Genomic DNA, 16,092 nt, shown 5'->3' on the forward strand with positions numbered 1-16,092 from the left:
AGGTATGGTCTGTGAAGACTACCAGTGTTAGCAAGCAATGCTTCATCTTCATCCAAATGGCTCTTCTTCGTTTCCATGGGCACCGTACTTACACATATTCACCGTTTAGACTGAGGTGAAGAAACGCCTGCTGGGACTTGTAGTCCTTCTGTATTAAAATTGAGGGTGGCCATAGGTTGCACTGCAAAACACCTGGGCACCACTGAAACTGGTCTAGCCCCTATTCTGTGACAGAGCTGTGGCATTTAAACTTCATGCCACAGCTTTACATCTGTGTAAGGGTGGGAAATAAAAATACAGAAGTGAAAAGAACAAGGCATTTGAAAGAAGAGTTATTTATTACAAAACTAAAGTCCAAATTCTACCTCTGATTTTCTGTGAATTCCTTTACAAAATGATTTTTAGTTCAAGGGAGCTCTCTCCCATCCATTTAATACACTGCATTTAGTATACCACGCTGCTCTGCAATTGAAGAGAATTAGGAGCCTGCAGTCAAATAATACATGTATAGAGACATACACAAAAACAACCAAATACATTAATATTAGCAGCATTAGTAAGGTTCATAATGCAGAAGGTTGGGTCACAAAAGAAGCCCATCATCATTTTATCTCCAAACTTCTGTTCAGTTTTGGATAAATTTTCCAGGATAGAGCCTAGATCACTCCCTTAATATGACAGGGTAAACCTTCCTGCCTAACTTTTAGGAGTCTACATAAATAAAATAGCAATAGCGGCTTCAGCACTAATATCCCCCCTTAGCTCCCTCCAAAATAGTATGTGCAACAGTCAGTAGCCCTTGACCCCCAAACACAGAGTATGAAGTGTATTTCAGAAATAAAGTAACACAGGGACAGCCATAGGGCTTGTCTTACTGCCATGGAGACAGATCCAGTTCGGTCCTGGTTTCTTGCTTTTCAAGGCTGTTTAAAGGGGCTGGGCATGCTGTGGAGATAGCATCATTATCTATCTTTCCCCCCTCAAGGAGAAAGGGCCTTATGATGCTCTAACATTCCTCAGCTCCCTCCCCACCATGACATACACCTGACCAGTAAGGAGGGGTCATTTGCTCTGAAGGGGGAAGTCCCATCCAGATGCCCCAGATGATGATACAGGGCCACCATGGAAGGATGCTCAGGGTCCAGTAGGAACATAAGAGGAGAAAAGAAGGGGTATTCTAGCAGTGCATAACACATAGCTCATGTACACAGTGCTGGTTATTGCATCCAGAGAAACAGTCACATGGACATGACCCTTGGAAGGGAAGCCACCAGGTCTGCCAACATTTGAGATCTATGAATAGGAGCATTTTGGAAGAAAATACAGGCACACCTTTCATCTCCAATGAAACACACTGGATGAGACTCCCAGAGGCACAAACAAGAGGGAAGGTTGGCAGGAGTCCCACCCTTTGAACTCTCTCTGCTGATGCCGTTAAAGAAGTCAGTTATTATAGCTTTCTACTACAAGGCCTTTGCCATGCCTGCATTTGACAGGCATTCTGTTCCTTCAGGACACGGCAGCTCAGCTCAACTCTGGTCCAGGCTCTTCTGGCAACTGGATGCACATCCAAAGGGCTCAGTGATTAGTGGACCAGCCTAGAAAGGAGTACAGGACTTTGGGGGGGGGGGGGGGGGAGAGGGGGAGAGAAGGGAGGGCAGAAGGGGATATAAAAAGCTGGATCATATTGATTTGTTCTGACATGTCAGTAAAACAAACCCATTCAATTAAGACTTCAAAAGAAATTCTCTGCAGATCACACTGATGCTGGTTTTCCTGCTAGCGGGTCTGGGGATAGGTGCATCACATAGTGATGATGAGCTGCAGACGTGTTTATTTGTGAGTATTCCATGGCTGCCTCAGCAAAGGCACTTTCAGGACCATAGCTGTCCCACAGACACGAGCTCCTAGCTCTGTGGAATTAATTCAGTCATTGCTGCTGGAATGGGCATGCGTGCCCTTGCAGTGATTGCTGATAGAACCTCCGTTCAGGTGAATGCAATGCCTAAAATAAGCTGGATATGCTGAACTCAAGTCCTTCTTTGTATCCTCCAAAGACTGGAGAAGTGAAAACACAGTTTTACAGTATAAATCTGAGGAAAGAGCAGGAATGGGAATTTTGAAGCCTGCAGATGTTTACATTTTGGGCTCCACAGATTGAGTTTGATGACATCCCCAACAATAATGGATGACTGCCTGGGAAACCTCATAGGGAGCAGCTGCTCCAGACAGCAGCATCTTCTGGCCTGTGAAAGCACCACTAGCTGTTTCCACACGACTGGGGAAGGGGACAAATGAGTTGTCCTCAAGATGAACCAGCTTTCATTCCACAGCCAGGAATGCTAGACTGAATTGTACTAGTGTTTATCAAGACCTAGAACCCAAGCAGAAAGTCTACAGATGATCTTGTGGAGACCTCTGACCAAACAGAGGCAATGCAGAGCAACAGCTCCCTCCTCGAGAAGGCAAGGGTCAGTTTCACTGCACCCACTGCTTCAAATCTGCACAGCTCTGGAAGTGTGTCCAAGCTTAAATGCTGCTGCAGTGCCAGTAAAGGCAGCACAAATTAATAGATTTGGTAGGGCTCACAAACACAAAGACACTGTAGTTTTGTTCTCAGTGATGGCCCAGTGAATTTTTCAAGAAATAGATATTTAGGGTCAGATCCTCAGCTGGGGTGAGACAGCATAGCTCTGCTGAAGACAAGGGAACAATATCAATTTGCACCAGCTGAGGACTTGGCTCTTAGAATTCAGAGGATGAACCCCCAGGCTGTACCCATTTTAAAAAGCTGGTTATTAATGTCTGAGTGCAGTCCTTTTAACACCCTAACTCAAGAGTCTGGTCACAGGCTGTTCATTATTGTGGGATAACTAGATTTATTTTTTTGTATGTGTCCCCGCATGTGGACAGTTGGCTGCACAGGGGCCAAGAAGTGGGTTAGCTCTTGTGCCAGTCAGAAACTTCCAGTATGAGGCATCCAAACTCCCAGCACCAAAGACAAGCAGCCTCTTGTTTGTACTGAGACTGAAGTTGACCTGGGCACAAAAAGCTGGAAGGGAGATTGAGTTAGGTGGTGTTTTCATCTAGCCAACTCAAGCTCCCCCAAAATCTGAAGTAGACCTATTAGTGCAGCAGAGGAGACAGGAACAATGACCAAGGAGAGGCCCAGCTTTCTCATGTTTCTCCTGAAGTTCTTACTGCTCCACCTCCTCATCAATAGAGGTTTCTAAATCAACATTTTGACTTAGCTAAAAGGTCCTATGATGGCAAAGATGTGTGAACCACCTTTGGGACCATCCTACATAGGTACCTACTGATTTCTTACTTCTCAGTAGCAAGGGACTGGTTTGCTGCCGTTCAAGTTTATATCACTGCTGGGTCCCTAGTGCCTGAGGGTATCCTCTATCTCAATCCACCCTTTACATGAGCCCCTGGCACTTCCTGCCATTGGCAGTGTGACTTCTACAGGAAAAATCTACTCTCGTGACATCACAACATTAAGCTGATGTTCTTACTGGCAGTATAAGATACCCAATAACATTATTAAAAATGAGGCAGTGTAATGCCTGCCTGTCATATTGCCACCTGTTTATAATCCGTTGCTGTTTTTCCACATGTCAAACTAAGCAGGATTTGGTGATGTTTTCAACTCTCTCCCTCATCCTCCTTTCCTACATATCATCTCTGAGCAGCCTTGGCTAACCCAGAGGGGAGCACTTCCCACCACAGTAAATAGAAAGAGATCATCAAACCCAGCAGTTAATTACAGTAATGACCCCCCACCATGGACTGTCAGCAGGGGATTAACTCAAAACCTTTAGCATCAAAAGCAAAAGGCCTATACCACTTGAGCTGGTACCAGTAGTAGGCTCCTATCTTGTATGTGGACCGGCCTCTAGAGGCGGATATGACATACTGAGCCAGCATGTTACAATAGCAAGCAGCTGCCTAACTGAACATTCCTACATTTCCTCTATTAAAGTGACAGCAGGTCTGAACTAAGCCTCAGCCCAGCATACGGCACAGCCATCCAGCCTGGTCTGGGGATGTTAGCACAATCTCCATGCCAACAGCCTTTCGTGTTACAGATAACGCATTGGAATCCATGGAGAGGGAGTATAGCAGAACTCATCTTTAAAACTCAGACACACTCACCTGTTACTGATACTCACCCAATACATATTCAGGAGCAGGGTTGAGAGGCAAAGCAGGGAATCTGAAATGAAGGGCTTGATCGTCTTGATACATATGCAAAATTGCCTCGCAAACCTTGCTCCCTCAAAGGACACACACAGCTGTGACTCAAGGCAATTTGTTTTGGATGCTACAGGACAGTAGTAGTGAACTGAAGGGAAAGAAAGGACCTTAGGGGAAAGAAGTGGAACAAAAGGAACATTTGGGGGAAGGAAGAAAGGAATAGATACCTCATTAAAAAGCTTCCCCACACCTGTGTGAGGACCAGGTCCCTTCCCTCCCCCCCCACTGCCTGGGAAGGGATGGATTCAGCATCAGAGAGCTCTCTTCACCAGACAAGCAAAGAGTTTTTGTTCTGGTTTCTCTCTCTCCCTCCACCCCCCCCTTCTCATTTGCCTGGCAGTTTATCATAATAACAAGAAGTGCAGTTTCCCATTAGAAGAAACCTGCCTTCAGCAGAGGAATATTAATGGTTAAATACCCCAGATCTAGCAGTAGGCTTTGCAGATTCCAGTGACTGCTAAGTCTTAGCTTCCTCACACAACGCAGAGTTACTGGCAGTAGAACTGCTGGTATCAAAGGATGAATGACAGCTGTCAGCAAGGGTTCCCTATCTGTGCATCCCCAAAGAGGCTGGCCCTTACATCAAAGAACCCAAGACAAGCAATAAAAGAAACTTGCTGCTCTCACTGTAATTATCTTTGGGGCATCTTAGCATCTTGTGGCAGAATTGCAAGACTGATGAACTGGAACTGTCTGGCTCTGAGCTGTCATGAGGTTTGCCAGGTAGCTACACAGTGATTATTATAAGTGGTTACAGGTGGCCTGAAAGCAAGGGGATATGCAAGGATAAACAATCCTTCTGTTTGCAAAGGGCCTGGGAGACAGGCAAGGCACGATGGCTTATGGAGGGTTCAGGCCACTGAGAGACTTTCAGTTCGGCCAGGTACTAGAAACAGCATCAGATCAGTGAAATGCAAATGGCTGGGACAGGGCGGTTCCCAGACATTCTCCAAAATATATATAAAACACCACTAATAAAAGTTATTAAATATGAAAAGATCCTTAATGTCTCAGGACACTGTGTTTTCTACAGTCAGTTCTTTCCTGCAATCGAGTGATTTTCATATGAACAGAGACAAAGACAGACGTGTGCAACCTCACCCTCCAACAGATATAAACACATACTCCTCCAAATCACACCAGTGTGGCTGCTAGACAGGCCAAAGCAAGGCCAAAGTATGACTGTACAAATTCTAAGACACATTGCTCGGAGGACCCAGGTCTTCTTTCTGAGCAGTATCTGGCCTCGGAAATAGAATCTACTGGACCTATGGCTGGAGTCTTACTTAGAGGGTCTTTCTTGTGGTCATCCTCTGCCAAGGCTCAGACTGTGCAAACCAGTGATGAGACAATGGGCTACTATGGGGAGCAGATTCTCCGGAGTTCTCCAGAGTGGTGCTTCACAGCAATTTGACTCAAAGTGCCCAAGAGTCAGCTTGACACTTGATAGTTCTTGTGTTTCTTATTCCCTTGTTCCAGGCTGCCTCCTGCCGGCTCTAGAACTCCCATGATTCCAGCCACCTGAGCCCTGCCATTGGGCTGTTGGGATCTGAAGCCATAGGTCCCACCATCCCATAGGACAGAGGATGGAAGAGGTAGAAGCTGTGGAGAGGATCAAAACACCTGTCAAATTCTGATTAACTGCATATTTGGGCTGCTTTAGATTCCATTTGGGGCTCTCTCCCTCCCGCTCAACAACATTAATACAGCCAGGTACATGGCCTTACCATGGGTGGGGTGGGATTGGGAAGCCTATAAACATGTTTAATCAATACATTTTTAAAGTATAGCATAGACTGATGGTCTGGCACCATGAGGGATGGGGATCAGAGTCTGTATCTGCTAAGCTGTGGGGAAGAAGGGAGCCAGTCTAGCTGACCAGCATTTGTACCCACTGAGCTCCAGGGTTAAACAAAGAGACTCCCTGTAATGAAAAGGTTTCTGCAAAGTCATTATCAGGAAATGGACAAAAGCTGTCAAAGCTGAATCTGGTTCATATGAAGGGTTCAGGGCGGAGTTTGTTGCTATCCGAGAGTTTAGCAGAGTAAAAAAAGGGGAAAGGAGTTGGGAGAGTGAAAAGTTAAAAACAACGTGTCAAGGAGCCAACACTTCCACTGAGACAACAGATGTTGTTTTACATGCAGGAGCAGCTCAGCTTCTAGCTCTGTCACCTGTACACAATGAGCAACATCAGTGCCAGCGTCCCATATGTATACACCCTCCTCCCCATGGAGCAGGACAGGCGCCCAGCACAGAACTTCAGCAACGTGTCCCATGTAATTCCTAGGAGAAGAAAATAAAATTCATAACTAGAGGCACCATGTCGGAAGCCAGGAGAGAGATGCAGGCTATATTTGCTACACTCAGTCACAAACAAATGCTGATAAAGCTCTATATGAACAAAGGACCAATTCTGTTTTTAAAGTCTGATCTCTTATCAACCCTTAGCACAAGAAGTGAAGCTTTCTATCACTAGAAATTTGGTTTTCCCAACATTCCCACTGGAATAAAATACTTTAGATTAGTCCTGACTGCTAGAGGTATCAGACCACAAAATTACATAATTCCAGTTACTATCTTGCTTCTTCTGTCTCCTCCATTTCAAGTGCAGCATGATTTTAGTAGCTGAAGGCTCATGTACTACCAGGGTCAGAGATTAATGCTTTATACCATTTGAGAACAGGGCCTTCCAGTTTACAGAGTCATAAAACTTTATTTCTTAGTGGTCTGAAGACAGTGACTGCTAAAAATCATGTTGGAATTGAAATGGATTATTTTAATATATCGTTTGTATTACAGTAGTATATAGAGGTCCCAACTGAGATCAAGGCCCCATTACAAAGCACTATACAAAAACATAGTAAGAGACAGTCCCTATCCTGAAGAACTCTAAACAGACAAGATACAGAACAGAAAGGGAGCTAACAGAGTCAAGGAGAGGTGAAATGACTCACCCAAGTCACATAGCAAGAAAGTGGCAAAGCAGGGAAAAGAAGCCAGGTCTCCTAAATCCCAGTCCAATGCCCTATGAACTAGCGCCGCAGCCTCTCTGAGGTCAAATCAAGATGGTAATCCAAATGACAATTGTATAGGGTTCGCTGTCTTAAGCAGCTAGGGCTAAAAACACTTTTGAACCAGTACACATTTCCAAGCACTAGCCCTGAACCAGAGAGCCGAAAGAAAAAAGAAATCCATTTCTTAGTTATGTCACTTTAAAAATACCCCTTCCAACTCAGCTCGCCTCCTACTCCCCTCTACCTTCAAGGTCTCTGCTTTGCAGTATTTACCTGTCAACATGCTAGAGAAAAGCATGGCAGGAAAGTAATGATGAAAGTAGAGGACTCTGCCCATCATGAAGAAAGGGAGGTAATGGAGGAGCCAGCCCAGCATGATCTTCCCTCCACTATGTAGTAAGACTTCAGAGAGCTCTGAAACACAAACACACACTTCAGTAGATGAAACTTCACAACCCTGGTTCAAACCTCAACACCAAGGAGGCAGAGTGTGAACACCAGTAAGATTGGCAGGAACAGGCTTAGCAGGTCTACGTTCCAAGTGTTGGGAGGAGGGATAGCTCAGTGGTTTGAGCACTGGGTTTAGCAGGGTTGTGAGTTCAATCCTTGAGGGGGCCATTTAGGGATCTGGGGCAAAAATCTGTCTGAGTCAGTTGGGGATTGGTCCTGATTTAGTTGGGGATTGGTCCTGATTTGAGCAGGGGGATGGACTAGATGACCTCCTGAGGTCCCTTCCAACCCTGATATTCTATGATCTAATCAAACCCCGCACTCCTCCCCATATTAAACCAGCCTTGGGTGAAACTCAGGGAGATCATCACTGAAATTGAAAGAAAAAAAAAAAAAGAATGATCTGCTGCTGATAAAGCACCCCCACCTCTGGAATGTTCCTAACAAGAGTTATAACCACCATGGTTGTAAAGCAGAGACACCCAGGCATTGGAAAGTTTTAGGTACAGAGAGAGACTCAACAAATGGTATAAGATAAGTTCTGACACACAAATTTATGCTGACCACCTGCACAAACAGAAAAGATCACAAATACGTTACAATTTGGACATGAAAGATTAAATGTAAAAAACTTGGACAGGAAGAAGGACACATAGGGACCAGTGTGTAATTGGTTAAAATTTTTGTTATGTGAGGGTGTGGGATAATGTGACAGGCTTATTAAATTTGAAGGAGATAGATAGTTTTCCCTATATAATGTAAATGAAAATCAATACTCTTTGGGAATCAACTCTGTACTGCAGTACAACAAGAAGCTGCAAGACATCAAACCCTCTGCATGACTGTGACATGCAGAGGCATCGCTGGCAACCCCCAGACAAGTGGATCATGACTGGCCATCAGATGAAATTTGTCTATATATTGGGAGTGGTGAGCATAATAGATTTACTTAGTATATGTATTCTCTGGGTCTTGCTAATAAATAGATGTTTAGAGCACAGTTGGGTAAGGCTCTTTCGCTGGGAAAAGATCCTGCAGACCCGAAGAGTCCTTGGCCCTATGAATAAAGGCAGGTACTTAAACTGACCATGTTTCTCCCTGAGCCACATGGGTAAGAGTAGGTGCCTTATGCCCTGAACCCTTGGAAGGGAAAGGGTGGGAGTGCCTAAATTAACTGGGTGATGCCTTGAGCTCTCAGTAGGGTATAGGCAGGGTGCCCCAGATTGTGCAGGTAACACAAGGTTACCCACAATATCCCACCTGCATTATTCATGCAGAAAATGTATTACACGGAAATACCTACCAATAGCGTCTTCCTCAATGAATAGATACTGGAAAAGCCATACAAGATGGACCTGCAGAAGACCTGGTCACAGACCTGGCTGGTCTTACTAACATGGGGTCCTGTAAGGACTAATCCTGCAGTGGCACAGGACAATGGACTAGATGAGGCTTAACAGGTCTTTTCAATCTCGGATTTCTAGGATTCTCTCTGGAGTAGCTTGACAGCCATCCCTGATCCTCACTGTCAGCCCATTCCCTGGAAAGGAATGTGGTCTAGTATTTAGAACCAGGGGAACAGGAGCAGAAGACCTGGATCCTATTTCCAGCTCAGTCAATAACTCACTATAGGTGTGTCTACACTGCGATAAAAAACGTGAAGTACCGAGTCTCCGAGCCCAGGCCAGCTGACTTGGGCTTTCAGGACTCAGGCTGTAGGGCTAAAAATTGCAGTGTAGACATTTGGGCTCAGGCTGGATCTTGGGCTCTGAGACCCTCCTCACTCAGAGTGTCAGAACCTGGGCTCCAGGAGGTTTACATTGCAATTTTATAACCCCTGAGCTGATCTATGCCTGCCACGGGTCTTTTATCACCATGTAGATGTAACCTCAGTGACCTTAGCTAAAAATCACTTCACCTTTCTGTACCTCATTTCCTACCCAATTATCTGTAAAATAGGTGAAACACTGATCTATGTTAGAGGGATATTTGTGAGACTGGATTCCTTAGGGTTTGTGAAGTGCTTTGTAACCTGTGGATGGAAGAGGCTAAGGAAGGAGAAAGGGCTGTTAATATCCTCCTCCTAGTACCCTCTCTCTGTCAGCTCCCTAATGGGCACTAGCTAGCATTTCTCCTTTCAAGACAGATGTGTAATATTAATACAGGACATATCACACAGTCACGAACCAGAGAGGGATCCAATAGACCATCCCCCTTTGAGCAAATGTAGGATTGCTCCCTACAGGATTTTTACTAGAGCATTGTCCAGTCCAGTTTTATATGAGTTGAGGAATGGGGCTTCCTGCATTTTTCCTGGAAAGACTGTTCCATAGTTTTGTATATCTCAGTGTCAGGATGATTTTCTGGATATTTTACCTAAATTTACCTGGTTTTTAATTTCATCCCACTCTTCTTAGTTACAACCCCTTGGACTTATATGAACAATTCTTAAAAACAGACTTTAAATCAAGACTGATGTCTTTCTAAAATATATGCTTTAATTCAATTTAAATTTGTTGGGCTAGATGAGATATCCAAGTGAAATCTGTACCCTGTGTTATGCAGGTCAGAAAAGATTTTCATAATGGTCCTTTACAGTCTGAAAATACTGTTAATTCCTCTCCCTTTCCTTGGCATTTACATCCTTCCAGGTATAAGATTTAGCATTTCTATAGCACTATACATTTTAAATACTTGTACTCATTGCTGTCATGTTCCTCTTGAACACATTTTGTTCAATTTCTGAGTGGTCTGATGTTCCAGAGCAGAGAGAGAATCTGCTTTCCTGCAGCAGAAAAGCAGGATGATAAACTGTCACAACAGTGAAGCCTACAAATGCAATAGGGTAGGAGAGCTAGACTTACCTTTGAATTCAGCTGTCAGCTGAACTCCCCTCTTCATGGCCACAATAGCACAAGTTGCCATTAGGAGGTACAATCCAATAGTGACCAGATTCAGCCACCAGACCACCTGTGTGGGAAAGAGGAAAGGAGGAGATAGAAGTAGCAGAGTGTGCATAAGACATGATGGAAAGCTAAATGAAACCACAGAAGAGAAGGGGAAGAAAGCAGCTAGAGAAGAGAAAGCCAGGAGAAAACTAAATATTTGCTAAAGGCAGAAGTCACTTGTTTTGCAAATCCCCCACTTACCGGGTTCCCCAGCAAATAAACTCGATAATCTGTTTCGTTGACTCCAGAGAAACGCAGGCCCTGAGGAGGAACAGGGAAAGGGTATCAGAGGAAATTAAAATAGGTTTGTGCCTAGTGAGCCCACATCAACCTTCAAACTTACTGAGGCTTCCACAGAGAGTGAGCAGTGAGAAAGGTGAGATAAGTTCCTTCTCTTGCCAACAAAAAGGTTATTTCAGCAGCGGCTGAAATGTAGTCATGCATTTTAATAAAGAGATGCAGCCCCACAGCTCTACAGTTTGGATGCCATACCCCTATCAAAAGCACTTGCAATCAGACAGGAAGGTGGATTTGTCAGCATACCTGGTAGTTGATGGGCCAGTGCCAAGGCTTGGATGTGACTTCATTCTCCTTTGGTTTGAGGCCACTGTTTCCCTATAGGAGGTTGAGAAGAAAATTACAGTCAATAGGCGGTTGTGCTGCAAGTCCTGCAGGGCAGCTCTCTGTCTAGGAAGGATTTCAGGGGCATAGGAAGAATAACCCTGTTTCTGATATGTTCACAGGTGTGCAGAAGCAAATGCCCTAGGACGGTTAAGCCCTTTCAGGAGCACCTAGATTTCAACGTCAGGCTTTGCTAGTGCTCCTACTACCCCATTACTTTGCAGGAGATTAGCTCCTGGAAATCCCCACAACTATTTCACTTTATTGTAAGTCACATCCCTTTCCTTACTCTGTTCTCTCATTACAGCAGCATGCAGTGATGGCAAAAAATTTCCTGGGGACTGCTTCATGCACCAGTAAGATAGATAGATGCCAGGCTGACCCGCAGATCACAATCAGAGACCAAGTTTAGGTCCCCATTTCATATATATTGCTGTGTATCTGGAAGCCTCTCCCTCTAATTGCACCAATTGTACAGACACTGGAAAGACAACAACTCTGCTCTAAGGCTGTTAAACATCAGGAAGTAAGCCCACCATCTTCAGAACGCAGGTAAAGTATACTGGTTTGAATCTGAGACCTTTCCACTAAACTCCAGATATAAACCAAGCACTAGGCTCTATATCATCTAGAGAGAGAAGGAGCTGGGCAAGGAGCTTCACAGTAACTGCCAGCACTAAACCTGGCCCAAGATTTACATGAAGCAGTGACCTGTGAAGCAGCTAACACCTGATGGTAAATAAAGGATTAGATTCAGAGTCTGCATCCTCTAAAAGTATGCAAGCAACTTTCCATGCCTGATTATTTGTACCAGCAAAATGGCTATTTAATGCCCTAAACTGCATGCACACAGCCAAGCGTACAGAACCTCGGAAATGAAAACCTGGACATGGAGTATCAGAGGCTGTGATTTGAAAATTTGGTCCAAAGTATTTAATCAGTTTTCAAACAATTCTCCTTTCATAGTTTCTATAAAAGAAGTACACATAGAAAACTACAGCAAGAGAATAGTACACAGGCAAGCACTCAAAAGTTAGGAAATGACAGAATTAAGGTTGCCTATGTAACCTTAATTCAGCCCTCTTGTGCATATGCGTTACAATAATGTCTTTAATTACATGATCCCATAATATTTTTTCCACAGGACTCCTGTCCCTGAGGCTGGCCACTAGAGGGAGTGGAGTCACACATTTTGCCAGTGGGTTTACAGCTATTGCTGGCAGCAGAGGAATACTGAGACTCAGGAACCCTGGGTTCCATTCCAGGATCTGAGGGGAGTGGACTCTAGTGGTTAAGAACCATTTTGTATCTGCTCCTGCCATGCCTAACCCCTTCTGCCTCTGACCCCTCCAGTCTGTCCTCATCTCAGTCTCCCCACTGCCTGCTTTGACCCTTTCCATTCCCCCTGCTCTGCCTCCCCTCAGCTCCATGTCTCATAACCTCACCCCACAGCTCACAGCTGCTCATCCCAGTTCCTATCATCCCACTGCTGTTCACCCTAGTCTTCCTGCTATTCCCTGAACTCCTGTCTCAGTCTCCCTCCCCACAACCCCCCACAGGCCTGGATCGTCACCCATCTGCAGATCAGTCAGGTTATTTTCTCCTCCCTGTTGCCTGGGTCAGCTGGGCGCCAGCAGGGAGAGCACTGAGAGCACACGAGAAAGAGTCTATCTGCTCTCAGTACTGATATCTAGTGCCACAGCAGCCCCTGGCAACCAGGAGGAGCAACTGCAGGGAAAGTCCTGCTCAGGCCATCTCCCCATGATGTTATTTTCATGGGGACAGCAACAGACATATCCTGGACACCAGGACAACAAACCCCCTACTAAATTTCAAGTCGCTGCTTCAAGTGATGGAAACAATATTTGCTTCTCAATTAAATGGTTTTAAGAGTGGGTGTTTGGGTTGTTGTTTTTTGGCAATATGGGAAAAACTAGTATTTTTTTCCTCAAACCTCTGAGAAATGCCTGAATTACTTTTGCTGAAATCTTTCAGTAAAATTCCACCTAAGGCAGACAGCTGGCATGGAAAATTTCAATTAAAGTTTGCCAACTGAAAAAAAGTCTTATAATAGAAAGCGTCGCTTAACTATAGGCGTTTCTCCCAATGCCACCCAATACTTTGTGTACATAGATTTGTGCGTGAATATATACACATGTGCTCCCCCAGTGAATGTTGGTCATCATCATCAATGCTTTTTGCTAGATGGAGTGTCCATCAAAGAGCATGATCATGTCACCCTCTAGTAGCTGCATCCTAGAGTACACTCATAGCTTAAAATTACTACACAAATGTGAATGTTTCCCAGTTTACTACCAAGACCAAGTATTCTCTACATTTTTCTTCTCCGGTTCTTTATTGCTGAGAATGTGTATGGAAGAAGCGGGATCGTAGCTATTTAACAGCTCAGCTACTGCTATAGGTTTTCCTTCAGTCTGAAATAAGAGTCCTCATTTCAAGACAAGAAAATTATTTCTATGGAAACAGTTACGTTGATATTTCCTTACCTAAAGCAATATTATAACTGGTTGCCATGGAAATGATTAGTATGAATAATGTTACTGAGCATTCCTAGAGCCCCTTTCATTTCAAAAGAGCTTTACAAACAACACAGCCTCAGAATCTTTTGTAAGGTCAGTATCGTCCCCATTTTACAGATGGAGAAACTAAGGCACAGAAAGGAAAAGAGACAAGGTCATACAAAACTGTCTCAGGTGAGAAGACTACAAGAGCAGTCAAACTCTGAAGAGAAACAAATCTGCTTTTTTGCAAACATCCTCAGTGACAAAGAATGAGTGAAGAGGAAAGCAGAAAACAGAACATGGAAGAGTTTTTGAAACAATGGATTTTTGTCTTTTTAATTTTTTCCATCAGATGTTAATGTATCCCCAAGTGTTTAGCCACATACTTTTATGGCCCCCATCACTGCACTGAGTGCCTCATGAGCATTAATGAACTTATCTTTACAGCCGTCCCGTGAGGTAGGGAAGTACGAATATCCCTGTCTTACAGAAGAGAACATAAGACACAGAGAGATTAAGTGACTTGCCCAAGGTCACACAAAGTCTATGGAACAGCCAGGAACTGAACCTAGATCTTCCAAGTACAATTTTAGAACTTCAACCATAAGGCCATCCTTCTTCTCTAAGTATAAATCCTTGTAACCTATGCCAATATATATTCTGTCCTATCTTGACTGCTGCTATTCCCTGGACATCATAGTACAGAATGTTTCTTTTTAGCTCAAGAGTTAAAAAACAAACACACACATGACAATCTAAAATAAAGCCACCCTACCCGGATCATAACCATGTGGGACTCCAGGAGAACCTCTGGGAAGGAGGGTTTCAGAACATCCAGACTGATATTAGGCACTATGGAAAAGAAAACAGGTGAATTAGAAGCCTGTACATGCTACCTTCCCTTAATACATACATGCACGATAAACCCTCTCTTCCTGTATCAAATCTGAGAGTAACCTTCTGGTACCTCCTTGGTTCTCACTGCATTTCATTCATATTCTAAACACAACCTCTTGCAGTCAAGAAAGTATCCCCAAGTGAATTTCACAACTGATCTACCCTTTGATTTCCCACTGTACTTTCAGAAGCGTGAGAAACAGATAAAACTCCCTGAAATAAACAGTCTCTGTGTTTAAGCAGAAATAAGAGCCTCACTGTTCATAGACTATTCTTTATCCACAGATCAGCCATGAACGGGAGAATGCAAAATGTATGACAATGGGAGAAGACTCCAGACCAAATGAACAGCTCAGAATTTATTTCTCTTGGGTTGAAATATAGTACTTCTGAAAGGCTGCAAAATGTTAGCAGGTTTTAATGAGGTCAGAATCAAGCAAGTTGTGTGATAAAAATCAGGGTGTTGAGTAACACGTAAACCAAGCAGACAGTGAATAAGGCTGTGACACAGGTCTAACTTTTGGATTGTGCTGGAGGGGCTGTATGTCACAACTGGCATTCTCAACTCTATTCTTACCCCATGTCACAATTCTAGCAACCTCATTATTGGAATGTTCCTGGAAAAGAGAATGAGGCAAGTATGGAATAGGGCAGTGAAGATCCTACACTTCCGAAAAATCATTTAAAAACTTCTACTATACACTTGCATTCAGAATAGCTCCTTCAATTAAAAAGCTGTAAGGGGGGCTTAAAATAAGTCTCATAGTGAACATAGTTGGGGGAGGGATAGCTCAGTGGTTTGAGCATTGGCCTGCTAAACTTAGGGTTGTGAGTTCAATCCTTGAGAGGGCCACTCGGGGATTTGGGGCAAAATCAGTACTTGGTCCTGCTAGTGAAGGCAGGGGGCTGGACTCGATGACCTTTCAAGGTCCCTTCCAGCTCTATGAGATAGGTATATCTCCATATATTATCACTTACAACTTTAACTATCAAGTTGTGACCAGCTCTTCTATAATACTTCACCCTTCTGCAGGTCCTGAGGATCTCAAAGTGGTTTATAAACATCATATCTCACCATCCCCCCATTTTACAATACAGAAATGGAGGCAGAGTGACTGGCCCAAGATCATGCAACAGGTCAGTACCAGAGCTGGGAACAGAACCCAGGGATCCCAAACATTGAGTGCTTTGCTCTGACCTCTTGATAACCTCACTCTCCCCCCTTGAAAACAAACAAGCCAACCTGCATATTGTCCAAGAGATTTCATCACTTACGCTTGGGATTGATGTGATCTTCAACATTCCAAAGGGCATTGGGAGTCTCCTTCACATATGGAGTGCAGGTGACTTCCACCTGTTCCCAGCCCCTGAGGAACAGCA

At 44.1% G+C, this 16,092-nt stretch overlaps 1 protein-coding gene across 7 annotated transcripts in view; it reads right to left on the reverse strand.

The window, feature by feature from the left end:
- Positions 1-319: 319 nt before the first annotated feature.
- Positions 320-16,092, reverse strand: part of POMT2 (protein O-mannosyltransferase 2) — a 47,498-nt gene continuing 31,725 nt past the window's right edge. For 5 of the 7 annotated variants that reach the window (XM_065593409.1, XM_065593408.1, XM_005301644.5 and 2 more), the window contains 8 exons: positions 15,988-16,079; positions 14,591-14,667; positions 11,216-11,287; positions 10,874-10,933; positions 10,589-10,694; positions 7,548-7,688; positions 6,432-6,543; positions 320-5,862 (listed from right to left, as the gene is read on the reverse strand). In XM_065593409.1, coding sequence (XP_065449481.1) covers positions 5,757-5,862; positions 6,432-6,543; positions 7,548-7,688; positions 10,589-10,694; positions 10,874-10,933; positions 11,216-11,287; positions 14,591-14,667; positions 15,988-16,079 — 766 coding nt within the window. In that variant the 3' untranslated portion in view covers positions 320-5,756. Of the gene's footprint in view, positions 5,863-6,431; positions 6,544-7,547; positions 7,689-9,027; positions 9,265-10,588; positions 10,695-10,873; positions 10,934-11,215; positions 11,288-14,590; positions 14,668-15,987; positions 16,080-16,092 lie in introns of those variants that run through there. The other 2 variants (XM_065593411.1, XM_065593412.1) reach the window with 2 other exon arrangements.

This window comes from Chrysemys picta, chromosome 4 (genome assembly GCF_011386835.1).
Source record: "Chrysemys picta bellii isolate R12L10 chromosome 4, ASM1138683v2, whole genome shotgun sequence".
In the NCBI taxonomy this organism is placed as follows: domain Eukaryota; kingdom Metazoa; phylum Chordata; order Testudines; family Emydidae; genus Chrysemys; species Chrysemys picta.